The 18949-nt window shown below is 40.8% G+C and overlaps 1 protein-coding gene across 1 annotated transcript; it reads left to right on the top strand.

The window, feature by feature from the left end:
- Nucleotides 1-2612: 2612 nt before the first annotated feature.
- Nucleotides 2613-4287, top strand: LOC135703029 (probable cytochrome P450 28a5). Its single transcript, XM_065224129.1, has 3 exons — nt 2613-2847; nt 2906-3152; nt 3220-4287. The coding sequence occupies exons 1-3, from the start codon at nt 2663-2665 to the stop codon at nt 4285-4287; spliced, it is 1500 nt and encodes a 499-aa protein (XP_065080201.1). The 5' UTR covers nt 2613-2662.
- Nucleotides 4288-18949: the final 14662 nt, after the last annotated feature.

The raw sequence follows: 18949 nt of genomic DNA, 5'->3' as shown, positions 1-18949 counted from the left end.
CCCTTCTTCTCTTTTCAGAAAGCGAGTAATGGCGCTATAACCATATGCCATATAGGGCTAGGAGAAGAGTTAGTGCTCAGGTCCCAACTGCTAGAAAAAAATGGAGCATCACTTAAGGGAGCATCCATAAATGACGTAGCATATTTTTGATCAATTTTAGACCCCTCCTCCCCCCCTCGTAGCGTATTTGGTTATATCCAATACATGGCCGGTCACAAATTCTGAAACCCCCACCTCCCCCCTCAAATGCTACGTCATTTATGCATGTTCCCTAACCTTTTTAGACTAGATGCTTCCAACGACAAATGATTTATAAATAATAATACAACGGAACGTACGGTACGAGATGTCCACGTTTCATCCATTTATTGGATTCTGAAGCATCGTGTTTAAATCTTGGATTTAAACAGGCCTGATGTTTCTAAATCATCTTGCCCCTCAAATGCTGCACAGTAGGCCTGGACATTTTGATATATTTTGCGCATCTATGATGTGCAACATATACCAAATAGGAAAAAAAATGATCGAACAATATCTATCATTTTCCAGGATGCTTTCATGAACTGGCAATGTTGGTGTTAGATTAGATTAGTGGTCCTATATAATATACTCAAGCCTTTTTACACGGTTTGATTTACGCGGTTTTTCACATGGTTTTTTACACGGTCGGTGCCGCTGAGTCGCAATTAACACGGTACGTTTGTAACGATTTATCGATAACGATAAAATCTAGCCACTTGATTCGGATCACATAATCCGCTTCAAACCATTTGTAATCGAATGGCATACTTAAAAATATCACAATTTTTGGTAAAAAGTACAGATTTTTTTTTAAATAAGTCTATATGGACCATATGGCCTCCCTTAGCTCAGTCGGTAAAGGCGCAGCTACAGAGCAAGATCATGCTGGAGGTGGCTGGGTTCGATTCCCGGTCCGGTCTAGGAATTTTTCGTGTTGGAAAATTTCTCGACTTCCCTGGGCATAGAAGTATGATTGGACTTGCCACACAATTATACTAATGCAAAAATGGTACAGGCATCGAAAGCTCTCAATTAATAACTGTGGAAGTGTCTCTAGAACACTAAGTTGAGAGCACGCAATAAGCTAATGTGCGATGTGCAATAAGCTTGAAATGCGAAGAAGAAGAAGAAGACATACTAAAATTATGAATGGCATCAAAATGATTTTTGTTTTAAATATTTTACTATGTGAAAAATCAAAATCTTTTTTTTTTTGCCCGGTACAAATCTCTCTTGTAAAAAAAGATTTGAGTGTAAATTTGTTTGTTTCCATTATTTTCCAAATTTATTTCGTTACAAAGTTAAAGCTTGTTATAAAATTGATTTTTTGACTTCTCTGACGTTTAAGAATTGCACAAGTGTGCAGAGCTTTGTGTAAATTCAAAGGATTTCTTACACTAATACTTATAAATTTAACCAAAATTCTGCACTAATATTTGTGCATTTCACAAACGTCACAGAAGTCTATGCTACCGACGCAAGGGAGGCAGCTCCCACACCGGAACCCTACTTATCGACCCATCAACTCATGAACCGGGGATCAACGGCTCCGAAGGAAGGCGTGATCAGAGATGTTATACCTCAGAAAATCCCGACGACGCCGACTGGGATTGAACCCAGGCCTGCTGGGGTGAGAGGTAATCACGCTTACCACTACACCACCGGCGCCCCCTAAAATTGAAAATAAAATCACGACTAAAAATCGAAGCACAAGTGCCACAACTGACACACATAAATTATTTACATCTCACTGATTCAGAATCTAATCTTTAAGCGAGGTAATGTTTTATTATCTTAGTCCGATTTTGTGGGAGAGGGAGTGGGGGTTCATTCATATCTTACAAAATCTTTCAATTGGGGGATTTGGTTTATTTTTTTCAATGCAGGTTATCTCTAAAGTGTTGTTATAAAAAGTTTTTCTGTAAGTGTGCCCATCTTGCAATGAATTGACGTAGAGATGAACCAGCCTAAGGCTGAAAGTCTCGTTAATAAAGGAAAAAAAAAGCAATGAATTGACGATTTAACTACAAATTGATGTTGTTTTCTAGAAAACAATTTGCCATATATTTTTAAATTGATTTTTAGCAGTAATGTTTTTTAATGAACATTTAGACAATTTTCTATATTTTACTTCTTGACCTTAACATATTTTAGTTAGGGGCTGTTCATAAACTACATAGACAGTTTAGGGGGGGGGGGGGTTGAGAATTATCCACGGCCCATTCCAATTTTAATTTTTTTGTATGGACAATTGTCTACGCAGGGGGGGGGGGGGGTCAAGAATCCCAAAAAACTGTCTAAGTAATTTATGAACAGACCCTTATGACAATTTGAAAGAAAAAAATGAATTTAAGTTCGTCCTTTTTCAGTTGAATTCTTTAATTTGAATGCATGACATCTAATTTGAAACATATGGCAATAGCAATCGGATATCTCATTATTTCCCCAGCTGCATCGCATAACAGCTAAACTTTGCAAAGCACAGTCACCAAGTCAGAATTTTGGTTCGTTTCAGTGCGCGTGTTAGTGCTTGAATCCACCACCATCCCGAAATAAAATTGGTTCACACGCCGAGTCACACATTAGTCAGCGTTCGTCTGCTAACGTATCAAGTGGTGGTGGTCGCTGCAGAACCAGCAATATGCTCGTCACAATCACACTAATCGTTTCGGCACTTGCGGCCATATATCTGTATCTGACTTGGAACTACAATTACTGGAGGAAACAAGATGTGCCTGGTCCAAGTCCAAAGCCGTTGCTCGGCAATTTCCCTTCGTTTGTCCTAATGAAGCGGCATGTGGCGTATGAAATGGACGAAATATACAGGTACGTAAATGTGGCACTGAAATCTGCTAATCAATCAATTAATAATCAATAATTGCAGAGAATACAAAACCAAATTTAACTTCTCTGGCGTATTCAGTATTCGATCGCCAAGAATAATGATCACGTCATCTACGTTGGCCAAAGACATTCTACTGAAAAATTTCAAAAACTTCCACGATAATGAATTCGGTGAAGTTACGAATAAAGACATAGATCCACTGTTTGGTCGGAACCCATTTATGTTGAATGGTGAGGAATGGAAAACGAAACGAGCTGAGATCACACCGGCGTTTACCGCATCGCGTGTGAGTTTCCGAAAAAAAAAAGTTGATGTCATTCGATCTGGGATAAATATATATTTATATTTTTTAGATGAAGGCACTTTTCCCCCTTATAGAGGATGTGAGCTCAAGAATGAGCAAATATGTCGAACAGCACCGTGGATCTTCACTGGAAGCTAAAGAGTTAGCGGCTAAATTTACAACTGATGTTGTTTCGAGCTGTGTTTTTTCTTGCGACGCACAGTCATTTACCAGCGAAAAACCTGAAATTCGAGAGCAGGGACGTAAGCTTATGGAGAGTTCGTTCTCTTCAATGATAACGATGATGTTCATAATGGCGTTCCCTTCGTTGGCGAAACGTTTTGGTATTGGTATGGTACGAAAACCACTGGAGAAATTTTTCACCGATTTGATGAAACAAGCCATCACTCATCGTGATAATAGCACTGAAAAACGGGCTGACTATCTGGACTATCTTATCAGCTTGCGAAATAAGAAAGAAATATCTGAACTAGATATGGCTGCCCACGGAGTAACGTTCTTTATCGATGGATTCGAAACGTCCAGCGTAGCCATTTCGTTCATGTTATATGAATTGGCAAAGAATGATGCTATACAATCACGACTGAGGGAAGAGCTTTCGAAGGCAACCAGCGAGGACGGAACGATATCATATGATATTCTACTGGAGCTTCCCTATCTGGATCAAGTTATCAACGAAAGTCTACGCCTTTGGCCACCGGTAGGATTCATTTCCAAAAAATGTACCGAACCGATGGAACTGGATTTGACTGAAAACCGGAAGGTTGCCATTGAAAAAGATGTCTGCGCATACATCAACATCTGGTCCATGCATCGTGATCCAGAATACTTCAATGACCCTCTGACGTTCAATCCGGATAGATTCAGTCCAGAAAACGGTGGAACAAGTTCCTACCGTGAAAAAGGTTGCTTCATTCCATTTGGCGATGGTCCACGACAGTGTCTAGGGATGAGATTTGCTCGTATGCAAATCAAACGTTGCCTGTACGAGGTGATCAAACATTTCGAAATCACAGTCAATCCCAAAACGAAAGATCCCATGGAGCTGGATCCGAAACAGTTCCTTACTGTGGCTCTTGGAGGACTTTGGTTGGATTTTGAACCGATTTCGAAATGAACTTAATACTTTAATACTTTATTCATGAATCCAATGTTTATTCGATTGACAAATGTTCAAAAGATATCGGGGATCACTACGGTTTTTCAAACCACGACTAAGGTTAAACACGGTCGATCTAAAATTGAGTGTTACGAAGAAATTACAACATTCACGACCGCTGAGATTCATTCAAAATTGAGTGGATTTTCACTCGACATCGCAAAAACGTATATTACTCATAGATTTAGTAAAATTTTCCCCGCTTTTCCTCAAAAATCTGCTTGAATATTAGGAAAATTGACGAAAACTTTACTCAGTTCAGGAATATACTAAAATATTGAAAGAAACCTTTCTCGATTTTTCTTATTTTCTAAACTTTTTTTTCCAGAAAATCGACGAGAATTATACTCAGTCAATGAGTAACCTAAGCTTTTGCGATTTCAAGTGAAAATCCACTCAATTTGAGTTGATCTCATGGGCCGTGAATGTTGTAATTTCTCCGTCACGCTGGTTTTTGAACATTTATGAGTCATATAAACATCGGATTCATGAAAAAATCACACATTTAAGTGAACCGCGATTGAAACTGTCCGGTTCAACCTCAGTTCACTACCCAAGTCTGCAGGCCGCACATAGTTCCTCGATGTCTGTGATGCGACAACCTCTGTCCGGATACCTTTTAGTATTGCAAATAAATGGCCGAAATGGTTATAAGCAATAAACAGAATGCTGCTTGACTGACCAGTAATGACATAGCCATGGATCAATGAGTCTAGCATATAGATCGATCGATATAGCCTTACTGAAACATTTATGTATTGATGCATTTGTAAACCTAACTAATTTTATATGTGACGAAAACAACTATGTCAAGTAAAATTAAGTTCCCCGAGACTGAAAAGCTCGTTCCTCCTGGTAAAGTACGTTTGATTGAGTTGAATTTTGCGTTTGTTATGAGTCAATTTTATGTCAAAATTGTCGCTCGTATATGTCAGTCTCAGTGCACCTAACCCAAGTAACAATTTAGGTTTTATTGGGGGGTTCTGTAGACCATGATTAAGACTTGTAGAATGCTTTAAAACCTTGATAAAACCTGCAATGTTGCTTGGGAAATTTACATGATTTTTTCTAAATGTGCATGTAATATATTTTATTAATGTGAACTAATTATATATATTGCTAAAATGATGCTAATTAAACAAGATTTGATATGCCAAGTACACACAAGTTGCGTTTCATTGTGAACACCACACACTACGAAAATCTCATGAAAATTTCAGTGTCCTGTGACCAACAAGTGCAAGCAACTCTTTTGACATAAGGATCAGATGAAAGACACGAGAATTTCAGTTCAATTAATTAACCTTTGCGTGCCCAACGTCTAAATTTGCATAGGTTACAAAATTCAATAGCTCTAAAACATGACTTCGAAATCTTTTTCTTCACAACAAGTTGCATTTTTCGAGAATCTATTGAAGTTTTTTAATCCATGTGAAAATTTTTCGATCAATACATGGTTCCGAAGTTATTGGGGTCACTTTTGGTCGGCATTCGTTTTTACTATTCTGTAATAAGTATACACACGATGAACATCATGTTTTTTTCTTCTCTCAAATGATGTAATTAGACCAACCGGGGCAGCTATACAGACGTTCCACGATCACATTGGGCATCCCGGAAATGTTCCGGTGCCCCCGCGGGAGTGGCCAATTTTCAATACAAACCAAAACCTACCGTACGGCATATCAAACTTCATGGTTTTTCTTAACTCGGCGGGTAATGGACATTGGTCACCCCTTTTTCTTCTTCTTCTTCTTCTTATTTGAATTTCAATCTTATTGCTCAGTGCATATTAACTTATTGCGTGCTCTCAAGTTAGTGTTCTAAATGCACTTCCACAGTTATTAATTGAGAGCTTTCGATGCCAATACCAATCCATGAATTTGTATGTTGTGTGGCAAACACAATGATACTCTATGCCCAGGGTAGTCGAGAAAATTTCCAACCTGAAAGATTCCCTCAACCGGACCGGGAATCGAACCCGCTGCCTCCGGCTTGGTAATACCGTACCTTTACTGACTAGGCTATGGGCCCCCCTGGTACCCTCGAGGAAGTGGTCAATTATCAACAAGAATTAAAACTGGCTGTGTGACATAGCACAGGTCATCATTCAAAAAAATAATCGGACATCCCTCGGGCATATTCCGGTGCCCCGAAGAAGTAGCCAATTTTCGACAAGAACCAAGAACCTTCCGGGTAAATATCCATCTCCCAATAAGAACCAAAACCCGTCGTGTGACAAATCAAACTTCATTATTTTTCGAAACTCCGTCCGTAAAGACCATATTAAGAGTTCAAATTTGCTAATACCCCTTTTCTTCTGATTTGCGTTTCTTTCATGTAGCTTTAAGACATACGTGCCGCAATGATTTTACCTTTTCATCATTGGAACGAGAGCAATACGAACACCTCTTTTGTCCAGAGCCACATTTATAGTCTTGATGGAAAGATTTTGGTTGATGTAAGTTGTTGCAAAAATGCCACAAGTGTAAATTGATACATTTTTTTGTGATTCTCGCAAATAACATTTCCGTACTGTAACAAGCGCTGATTTGCTCAAACATTCAATGCAACTTTTGGTCAATGCAATGTATTTTTCATACATTTGTGTGTAACTGGATATGAATATTTTAGATTTTTCCACTGCATTATGTATCAATCCTTTTATTTCTGTTCGTTCCTTGACGTGTTTTAAAGTGCCAACTCCTTTGCCAGCCAGTTTAAAAATTTCCGCTTTCGGCTCTTGTCATTCGGTAGATAGTGCGGATATGCAGCCGTAAATTGATGAATTTACGCAAAGGTAAAACTGACCATGTGACACCTACTTTTCAGATTTGCAATTACAAAACTGATGATGATGTAAAATATTCCATATGACTTGACAGGTAGCAAAACGTCATTATCATTTTCACATCATTTCCATCTGCTGGTCGACCGTAACGTAAATTCATCAATAGAAAATACACATTATGAGATCACATATCGGTAAGGTTCATGAAAACAGCAAACGACCATCTGTCCGTTCGCCGTTTGAAAGTGTATCCCGCACACTAAAAAAATCTTAATTTTACTGGTGATGTAAACATCCATGCATGCAAACATTCATGCATGTAAACTTCCTTTTCACGTAAACTAGCAGCTTGCAAGAAATATTGCAAACAAAGGTGGAAAGTTGCATACAATATATGGAATATTGCATGACATGTCTCATAAATTTACACGATCTATAATCTAAACTTGTATGATATATGACGCTCCATTTATGTGCATCATAGTAACGGAAATTTACACTACTTTTTTTAGCTGTGCGTGGTCATTTAATCTAGTGTGTCCACTCCTCCTTTCAATCTGTTGAACAACTATACTATATTTACAACTATAGAAAAAAATATAAATGACAACTGAATCACAATAATTATTTTGTTGTTATTGTTGTTGTTGTTATTGTTGTTGTTGTTGCAGTATGTTTCAGAAAAGCGGTTTTGCAATATGTTGTATTAGTATTTACATTATTCAAGTAAATACTCATACAAAATATTGCAAAATATAGTTGAAGATGCTAATTTCAAATAACAGACTGTAGTGGTAATTTTTATACGATAGATGGAGTAGATGAAAGCATAGAGTTGATAGTTCCGTTAGAGTACGGCAGTGTGAAGATTGTAAATAGATATTAGAATAGCGAACTAGGACAACTTTTAAGGAAGGTACAAATCGGTTTTTTCATCTCTATTTACCAAACTCCCCCTTTGGAGAGGGATGGTGAGGGGTGTCCCCCCCCCGCCACCACTGGCAAAAAGAGATGAAAACCGACCCGTTCAAGTACCAATTGTGTGTTTGAAACAGTTCTACCGATTTTTACCGCACTTCAATTGTTATTTGAAGGAAGGCATCCAGTCGCAGGTTTGGAAATTGCAACTATTGTTTACCCCTACCACGATATGTGCTCCTGTCATCGTCGACTTGACGATCTCGAAGGGACACGGGTGGGGTAGGTGTTGCTACTGTATCCAGAGTTATGTACTTTGACTATATGTTTTTAGTATTACTTCTACGTGAAGTCAACGATTTACATAGTTCCGTACTCTAACGGAACTATCAACTCTATGCTTTCATCTACTCCATCTATCGTATAAAAATTACCACTACAGTCTGTTATTTGAAATTAGCATCTTCAACTATGTAAATCGTTGACTTCACGTAGAAGTAATACTAAAAACATATAGTCAAAGTATTGCAAAATAGCTTTCTTACAGACGTTGTTTTATTATAAGAAACAGCAATTAACTTGCATTCTTACTTGCGCCTTCATAGAAGTTGACAGAGTTGATTTATTTCTCTTCTTAGAAGTTGATGGTTCAGCATTTTTCTCAATGTCGTCTATCGATTCTCGATCCGTCGATAGAAGCAACACAGTTTTACCCTTACGCTCGATCCAAGATGTGAGTCTCATTTCTTCACTGTAACCATGTAGTACAGAGCCAGGCTCCCGGTTTTTGTTTCTTATCGATGAACTCTGGTGGGATTTCTTTGCATCTTAGAGTACACAAGGACACAAGATCTTTGTCGAGAAAACCTTTAGATAGAGGTACTGAATTTATCGTTATCGAATCAAACCCTGCGTCCAGAGTTGTAGAATGGTTTAATCAGTTGTGTTACAACACGCTGTCCTTGATTTTATCGGGTTTATCGTTGATTTTTCCTAATAAAATAATAATTATTTGTCTTGTCATTTGAGAAGCTGTCGGCTTCGGCATGTTCTTAGACTATAATTGTCAGGGGTTAAATAAAGTCGTAGAGTGTTATTTTTCCCAAAAGGATACTCTGGAGCATGACTCACCTTCATGCACTCCCTGACGATAATAAGTTAAGAAGTACCAAAGGTGTTATTGACCCTTTAATAAATAATAAAGAAATTTTACAAGACTAACGATCGTAGTACGAAAGCAGCCAGATATGTATTAGCTGAATACAAAGCAACAACAAAGTCAATGAACAATTGTATTGTAATCAGGAATCGTCTGTACGCTTTTAATCTCCCGCACAGGATTTTTTTTTTTCGAGTGCAAGAGGCAAGAGAAATTACGCTATAATTTTGAAAGATATAGGGGAAATGCAGGTAATGTCGGCCTAAGTGTCCCTAATTTGGGCCCATACATAAATTCTGCAATCAACTAAATTTTCAATAGCAACCAAAAATATCCATTAGTAACATCCCAATAACGCGTTCATCTAGATAAAATTGATAAATAGCAGAATTTTAGCGATGGGCCCAAATTAGGGACACGTAGGCCGACATTACCTACATTTCCCCTACGATCTAAGAAAGAGTGCACAACATTAGTTCATTGCAATAAAGAGTAGTTCCAGAATCAATGTATACATGAACAACATTTTGGATTTTAGTTCCGTATCATGGAACAATATTATGTTTCACTGAATCTTTAAAAATTGTTACATTTTGGAAAATGAGATAATTTTGCATGAGCGTTTATGTTTAATTAACAAAAGCGCATAGTATCAGCTCATTGCACATGTATGTACATTGTGTAGTTCCATATCCCTGATTGTAATGATAACGTAATCAGCGATTAAAATAAAAGGTTATGTCATGAAGAAGTGAACATTTAAAATTTTAGTACTACACAATGTTCAACATTATAAAATGATTCGAATTCATCAACTGCAGCCCAAACTTTTACGCCGTAAGGGAAATGGATGTAATGTCGCCCTAAATGCACCTAATTTGGGACCATACATAAATTCAGCAACCAACTAATTTTTTAATTAGTTATCAAAATATCCATTAGTAACGTCCCAATGAAGCGTTCATCTAGATAAAATTGATAAATAGCAGATTTTTAGCGATGGGCCCAATGTTAGATCCATAGGCCAACATTAGAGCCATTTCCCCTATCTACATGGTTTTCATCTCATGTAGACTCTGAAGGCGCATCTACCGCGAAAAGGAATCATTCGCTCATCTACAGTTAAATCAATAGAAGGAGTGTAAGAGCTACACATATTTTCTCGAATTTTTTTTTTCAGTTATTGGGCGAATCAGTCGTAATCGATCGGTTGCCAGGGTTGGCTGTCCAGAATCTAAGCTTAATGCTGTACACACATAGTTTTGTTTACCGAGCTCAGCTGTGCAAATATCGGCAAAAATAAGTTTCACTGAGATCTCCGCAAAAGTGACATTTGATTACTGGCAAACAAAACTTTTTTTTTATCGAGATTTGCACAACCGAGCTTGGTGGAAAAAACTAAGTGTGTAGATTTTACTAGTTTCGTCGCTACCTGCATAGATCAAGCAGGTCGTCTTGACAATGAATCATCGAACCGAATAAATCGGCATATCTGCTGAAATCTAAACACAAGAAACTTAATTTTAGTCATCAAATACCTGTCTCACACCACTGCGTCCTAGCAAGAAGTACGGTCGACTTGTTTCGCGCTCCGTTAATTTGGAAGTTTTCTCGCTATTATCTGACGTAAATAATCAGTTTTTCTCGCTTAGTGATTCCTGGCATAATTCCCGATAAATTTATCAAAAAGTGAGTTTTTTTTTCTGAGAAGAAAGTGTGTTTTCGGCATCATCCAAAATTGTTTTTGCGATTGGCAATTCGTCAATCATTTTGCGCACCAGCGGTCACGCATACCTGTGCACACGGATCATCGTCATCGAGTGTCAGCATCTGCCTCCACATTCAAACCGCTCATCCATCATCGTGTGTGCAGCTGAGTGCCGAGCTTCATACAAGCACACATCAACGAAGACCGCCCGCACACGCGGATCGAAGATCATCAAAGCTGCGCGTCGCTTCGCTGCTGCTGTGTAAACGCTCGGTGATAGTAGTATAGGATTATTAGATAAGTTTTTGTTCTTGTTTCTTTCTTTCTCCCATCTATTGAATTTTAAGTTTGTGTTTCTGTGTTAGTATTTTTTTTTCTTCGTGTATTGTGTCCGAGTAATTTTGATTATCGTTGCAGTGGTAGAGCGTTTTTCGCTCCCACTAGTACGGCAAAATGGACATTTTGTCGGAAGACGAAATGGACGTTTTGTCGGAAGATGACACCACTTTGCCACGCGATAGCAAGAAGGGTCGAAAACGTCTGTCATCCCAGAAATCAGATGATGCCACCCCTGCTTCGTCATCTCAGTCTGGTAATGGACAGGGACAGATAAGCCCCCGATCGCGAGCCTACCCAGAAGACTCGACTGGCCCATGGGTTGTTTACTTTCAGCCCAAAAAGAAACCTTTGAATGTAATGCAAATTACTAATGATCTGACGAAGCGGTTCTCGGCCGTGACCGAAATCTCGAAGGTGAGGTACAATAAACTTCGCGTTGTCGTCTCTAACCTGAAACAAGCTAACGAGATTGCTGCCTCCCAGCTCTTTACACTCGAGTATAGAGTGTACATCCCAGCTCGTAATGTGGAGATCGAAGGTGTGGTCACCGAAGCGAGTCTGACCCCCCAGATCTTGGCGAAGCAAGCGGTTGGCCGTTTCAAGAACCCCTTGCTTCCCACGGTTGAGATACTGAAAGTTCAGAAGCTGAACTCAGTATCTTTCAGCGAGGGTAAAAAGAGCTTTACCCCCACAGACTCGTTTCGGGTGACCTTTTCTGGTTCAGCCCTTCCTCACTACATCGAGTTGGGAAAACTTCGGCTACCTGTGCGTTTGTTTGTTCCTCGGGTCATGAACTGCCAAAACTGCAAACAGTTGAGGCATACGGCCTCTCACTGTGGCAGCAAGGCACGCTGTTCCAAATGCGGGGAGAAGCACGAGGATGGCGCCTGCACAGTCACTGCACCAAAATGCGTGTACTGTAAGGGAACTCCTCATGGTCTCTCGTCGTGCCCGGCGTACAAACAACGCGGGGAGAAACTAGAACGCTCTCTTAAGTAGCGTTCCAGGCAGTCTTTTGCAGCAATGCTAAAGACAGCCACACCATCAACCAATCCCTTTACTGTTTTGTCTGATGACGAATCTGACTCTGACTTGGCTGAGGAGGGAGTTTCTTTCAGTTTTCCGGAAGGTTCTGCACGGAAACGAAAACGCATCCGTTCGCGGAAAGTTGCAGATAAGGAACCCCAAATCAGCTTGCCCAAATCAAGGAGTGATGGAAAAAAGGAAGTTTCAACTCCTCCTGGTTTCCGCAGAACTGACTATAACCAGAACTTTCCATCTCTCCCGGGGACATCAAAAACCCCTGATGGCCCATTTTTAAGAACAGAAGCCCCTTCTTCATCCGGGTTGTTCTCATTTGATAAAATTGTGGACGATATTCTCAAGTACCTCAATATTTCTGATCCTCTCAAAAGCATTGTTCTGGCAATGCTTCCTTCTGTGAAGACCCTCTTGAAGCAATTGACATTGAAGTGGCCCCTCATTGCAGCAATCATTTCCTTCGATGGATAATTTTCCAAACGAGGTCGGGGATTTGATCACTGTTCTACAGTGGAATTGTCGAAGTCTCATTCCTAAATAAGATTCTTTTAAGTTTTTAATTCACAATAATGATTGTGATGCATTTGCTGTTTGTGAAACTTGGCTCTCTTCTGATATCGATCTTCCTTTTTATGATTTTAACATTATTCGACTGGATCGTGAGGATTCGCGTGGAGGAGGGGTACTTTTGGGGATCAAGAAGTGCCATTCCTTCTATAGAGTGAATCTTCCACAATTTCCAGGTATTGAAGTTATTGCATGTCAGGCTATTATTAAAGGTAAGAGCCTTTGTATTGCTTCTGTTTATATTCCTCCTAGAGCCGTTGTTAATCGCAAACAACTTTCAGATATCTGTTCGGTACTTCCTGCTCCACGGTTGATTATGGGAGATTTTAATTCCCACGGTACAGGCTGGGGGGAACTGTATGATGACAACCGTTCTACTTTTATATATGACCTCTGCGACAGCTTTAATATGACAATTCTTAACAATGGAGAAGTAACACGTTTGGCTGGCCCATCCTCGAATGGAAGTAGATTAGACCTCACACTTTGCTCTAACTCATTATTGTTGGATTGCACGTGGAATGTGATCCAAGATCCTCACGGTAGTGATCACTTGCCGATCAAAGTTTCAGTTGCCAGTGGGTTCAATCCGTCGGAACCCGTTAACGTCGCGTACGATCTTACCCGTAATATCAATTGGACAAAGTTCAAGAATGTGATAGAAGATGCCCTTACGTCGGTAGAAGGGCTTCCACCGTTGGAGGAATATAACTTTCTCTCCAATCTGATCTTGGACAGCGCGCTTCAAGCTCAAACTCGGCCGGTTCCAGGAACGTCTTTCCGTAGGAAACCTCCTTCCCCTTGGTGGGACCAGCAATGCACTGAGGTTTACGTAAAAAGTCCGACGCGTTTAAGCTTTTCCGGAAACGTGGAACACCCGTACATTTCGAAGCGTACTCGGCTCTTGAACGCGAACTCAAGAGCCTCACCAAAGCCAAGAAACGCGGATACTGGCGGCAATTCGTGGACGGATTATCGCGCGAAACGTCGATGAATACGCTTTGGAATGCGGCGCGAAGGATGCGTAACCGGTCTTCACACAACGAGAGTGAGGAGTACTCGGATAGTTGGATTCTCAAGTTCGCGCGAAAAGTATGTCCTGATTCTGTGCCGGCACAGATGATTCCTCGCGAAACGACGAATTCGGTAGACGAGATCAGCCAGCCTTTTTCAATGCTGGAGCTCTCACTCGCACTCCTTTCGTGTGGCAATTCGGCTCCGGGGGCTGATAGAATCAAGTTCAACTTGTTGAAGAACCTCCCAGACGTCGCTAAGAGGCGCATGTTGAACTTGTTTGGTCAGTTCTTGGAGCTTAATATTGTTCCGGATGATTGGAGGCGGGTGAGAGTTATAGCCATTAAAAAGCCTGGAAAACCCGCGTCAGATCACAACTCGTATCGTCCCATTGCGATGTTATCGTGTATTCGAAAATTGTTGGAGAAAATGATCCTTTTTCGCCTGGACAAATGGGTTGAGTTGAACCACCTACTCTCAGATACTCAATTTGGTTTCCGTAGGGGCAAGGGAACGAACGACTGTCTCGCCTTGCTTTCCACTGAAATTCAATTGGCTTTTGCTAATAAAGAGCAAATGGCTTCTGTCTTCTTGGATATTAAGGGGGCTTTTGATTCAGTATCGGTTGAAGTCCTTTCAGACAAACTCCACGCTTGTGGCCTTTCTCCATTAATTAATAACTTTTTGTACAATTTGCTGTCAGAGAAACATATGAGCTTTTCTCATGGAAACTCTACAGCTTCACGATTTAGCTACATGGGCCTCCCCCAGGGCTCATGTTTAAGCCCCCTTCTGTATAATTTCTACGTCAGAGAAATTGACAATTGTCTAAGGGACAACTGCACGTTGAGACAACTTGCAGATGACGGAGTAGTGTCTATGACAGGACCCAGAGAGGCCGACCTGCAAGGACCCTTACAGGATACCTTGGACAATTTGTCTACTTGGGCTATCCAGCTAGGTATCGAATTCTCCACGGAGAAAACTGAGTTGGTCGTTTTTTCTAGGAAGCATAGCCCAGCACAACCGAAGCTTCAACTTTTGGGTAAGCCGATCACTCATTCCATGTCTTTCAAATATCTTGGGGTCTGGTTCGATTCCAAATGCACCTGGAGATCCCACATTGAGTATCTGAAGCGGAAATGCCAACAAAGGATCAATTTTCTCCGAACAATTACCGGAACGTGGTGGGGAGCCCATCCGCAAGATCTTCTAACGTTGTACCGGACAACGATTTTATCGGTTTTAGAGTACGGTAGTTTTTGCTTCCAGTCGGCGGCTAAAACGCACATCATCAAATTGGAAGGGATCCAGTATCGCTGTCTTCGTATCGCGTTAGGATGCATGCACTCGACTCATACGATGAGTCTCGAAGTGTTAGCGGGCATGTTGCCACTCTCTGATCGGTTTTCGGAATTATCCCTCAGGCTCCTCACCCGTTGTGAAATTATGAACCCACTGGTGATTGCAAACTTTGAGAAGCTTCTTGAGCTAAACCCTCAAACTCGTTTTATGTCATTGTACTACGTGTACATAACACAGGATGTCAGCCCTTCGCAGCATAATCCCTATCGTGTTTGCTTCTCCGACTTCGACAATTCTGTTTTATTTGATTTATCCATGACGCAAGAGATTCGCGGAATCCCAGAGCATCATCGTTCCATGATTGTTCCGTCAATTTATGCTGCAAAGTTTGGCCAAGTTGATTCCGCAAGATCGTTTTTCACAGATGGATCATTAATAGAGGCGTCCGCTGGTTTTGGTATTTATAACGAATTTCATAGCGCCTCTCGAATGCTTCTAGCTCCCTGTTCCGTATATATTGCTGAGCTGGCGGCTATATACTATTTATACGCTAGAAACGATCGCCTCACTTCCACCAGATCACTATTTTATTTTTACGGATAGTCTCAGTTCTGTCGAGGCTATTCGCTCTATGGGGCCGGTAAAGCACTCCTCGTATTTTCTCATGAAAATACGAGAGCTTCTGAGTGCTTTATCTTTAAGATCTTTTGTCATCACCTTTGCATGGATCCCATCTCATTGCTCGATTCCGGGCAATGAGAAGGCGGACTCACTTGCTAAGGTGGGCGCTATGGAAGGTGATATTTACGATCGACAAATCGCCTACGATGATTTTTTCTTCATTTATCGTCAACAGTCACTCGTCAGCTGGCAGAATAAATGGAGCGAAGGAAGTTTGGGACGATGGCTATATTCGATCATCCCTAAGGTGTCGAAGAGTACTTGGTTCAAGGGGTTGGATGTGGGTCGATACTTCATTCGTATGATGTCTCGCCTCATGTCCAATCACTACTCGTTAAACGCTCACTTGTTCCGTGTTGGGCTGAAGGACAGCAATCTCTGTGAATGTGGACAAGGTTACCAGGACGCAGATCACATTATTTGGTCTTGTGCTGAGCATCGTGGAGCCAGATCTGAGCTGTACGATTCCCTTCGGGCTCGAGGTAGACAACCTAATGTTCCAGTTCGAGATATTTTGGGTAGACGCGATCTGGAGTTTATGAAACTTATATATGTTTTCTTTAGGAATATTAACCTTAGATTGTAAGTTTGACTAACCTTCTGTTTAGTTTTTGTTTTGTTCGTGTGGGTTTTTTTTAAATGTTTGTTTCTGTAATAATTGTATAATTACACTGTGGATACCAAATTGAATAGGAATAAGTTCATGTTTTAGGAATAATGAAATATTTGTATTGTAAATCATAACTCAATCCTCGTCCTCCCTCTCCCCATCCATAAAACTGTAAATCTCTACTAACCTCGAGATGGCCGCGAGTAATCGGTTCAGTTCCTTTAAATCTAGATTTAAGACATCAATTATGTAAAGGGTGTCCACGATGAAATTGCCACACACAAAATTGATTCGCAAAATTCGAGTTTTCATCCGATTGCCATCCAATTTTCAGGGATTGAGAAATAACTATTAAACTTCATTTTACCATTTTACTCGTATTTTATTTACAGTCCATACGCAAATGCCCGCACCTTGGCCTTAACCCCGGCCATAAGATTCTGCACAACCTGTGAATCAACCGTTTTTTGCATGTAAACCCATACTTTCTTCAGTTCCTCGACTGTCTTCACTACCTTAGGTCGTTTAAGAAGGTGCTGCTTCATAATCGCCCAGTACTTCTCGATGGGGCGGAGCTCCGGAGTGTTGGGAGGGTTGAACATTTTCGGCACGAAATTGACCTTATTGTCCGCATACCACTTCAGCACGTCCTTGGAGTAGTGGCATGAGGCCAAATCCGGCCAGATGATTGTTGGGACGTTGTGGGCCTTCAGGAGAGGAAGCAGCCGCTTCTGGAGGCACTCTTTTATGTACACCTGTCCGTTCATCGTGTCCTGGGTCACGAAAGGTGCACTCCGCTTCCCGCACGTGCAGATGGCTTGCCAAACCAGGAATTTCTTCGCAAATTTGGACATCTTCTGAGTGCGGACATGCTCCGGAACGCTGAACTTATCCTTGGCCGTGAAAAACAGGTTGCCGGGGATCTGTTTGAAGTCGGCCTTCACTTTCGTCAGCATGTTGAGGTACAACTTCCTGGCACGGGTTTTGGCGGACTTGTTCTGCTTCTCGTCGCGATTAGGGGCCTTTTGTACCTTGAACGTTTGAAGCCCAGCCTTAGTTTTGGCCTTCTGGACAAAACTTCGGCTTAGGTGCAGCTTCTTAGCCACATCCTTAACGGAGCCGTTCGGATTCGGTTGAAGGCCCCAACTACGCGGTTGTGATTTTTGGTGTTGTACGGAATACTTTTTCCTTCACTTCTGGGCTTCCGATCGGTGGTCAACCGTTCCTCGAACCGGTTAATCACTCGTGACACCGTGGAATTCGTGATTCCCAACGTTTTAGCGATGGAACGATGCGAGAGATCCTTGTTCTCGTGATGAATGCGCAAGATTTTATCATGCACGAGCTGTTCTTTCGACTCCATTTCCGCGAGTTTTGATCACAGGACTTTGCACTATGAACTAAATCCACCCAAATTTTCATTAAATTCTACCCAACGGTTAAAAAGTTAGAGCAATTTCATAGTGTGGCAATTTCATCGTGGACACCCTTTATAACGCAAATAATAACTTGGCTCTGTAAAGTTTATTCGATTGAGCCTGTACAAATAAATTAATTAATTAAAAAAAAGTAGTGCAAATCTGCAATCTTAAAATGCTTTTATTTAAAAATGGAGCATTTTATTTAAATCTGATTGCTGCTACAGTGGTAGAAAAGCTGAAATCTGTGTAAACACCTACAAATCTGAAAATAAATTATTTTTTCTATATTATATGTCTATTGAGCAGGCATGTCTAAACGCAACACTACACTGCGCACTGCCTTTTTTACACACCACCAAGAGCATTGAGTTGTACGCTCCGTACCAGTGCTCGATAGAAAACACCAAAAGCAGCAAACAAGGCACTGGTACCGGTGCCCGTGCATAATTGTTTGCACCGGTGTATGGATCTTCGGCAAGCACCAAAGCCGAGTGTTTCTGACTTCGGCAAATACCGCAGCCGAGTGTTTTCGATTTCGGAAAACACGCTTGCTGCTCGCAGGGTTTTCTTTGGGCGACTTATGAAAGATTCTGCTGTTCCACAAGGTAGCTTTTCAACGCGTCTAGAGCTGATAGATAAGTGGTCGAAGCACTGGTCTCATAATGCCAATGTCCATGGTGGTCGATTCCGGTATGTCCCTTACCAATTTTTTCTGTCTACACTATTTTCAAAAGGTAATCTTATTTCATAGATTTCGATTTCTTTTTTGGCTAAAAAGCATTACGCAATCTTATGAATCTTATGAGCTCAAAGAATCATCAACAAGGATTATTAAAAATACGTAAAACACCCACTTCGCAAGAGCGTGTTTCTGATGCCGTCCACCCACTGGTATTTCTTGGCTTTTTGTTAACTAATTGATCTGATTGTTTTCACACGATTTGAGTGTGATCAATCAGCAAAAATTATACCCAACAACAAGTACCTAGAAGGTAGAAGGTTGTTTTTATTTAGGGGAAAACAGCCCACCCCAGCAGGCCTGGGTTCAATCCCAGTCGGCGCCGCC

This window comes from Ochlerotatus camptorhynchus, unplaced genomic scaffold (genome assembly GCF_037179485.1).
Source record: "Ochlerotatus camptorhynchus isolate MF236.1 unplaced genomic scaffold, CSIRO-AGI_Acam_v1.1 ptg000206l, whole genome shotgun sequence".
Lineage (NCBI taxonomy): Eukaryota > Metazoa > Arthropoda > Insecta > Diptera > Culicidae > Ochlerotatus > Ochlerotatus camptorhynchus.
This window is presented reverse-complemented; position numbering and strand designations above follow the sequence as displayed.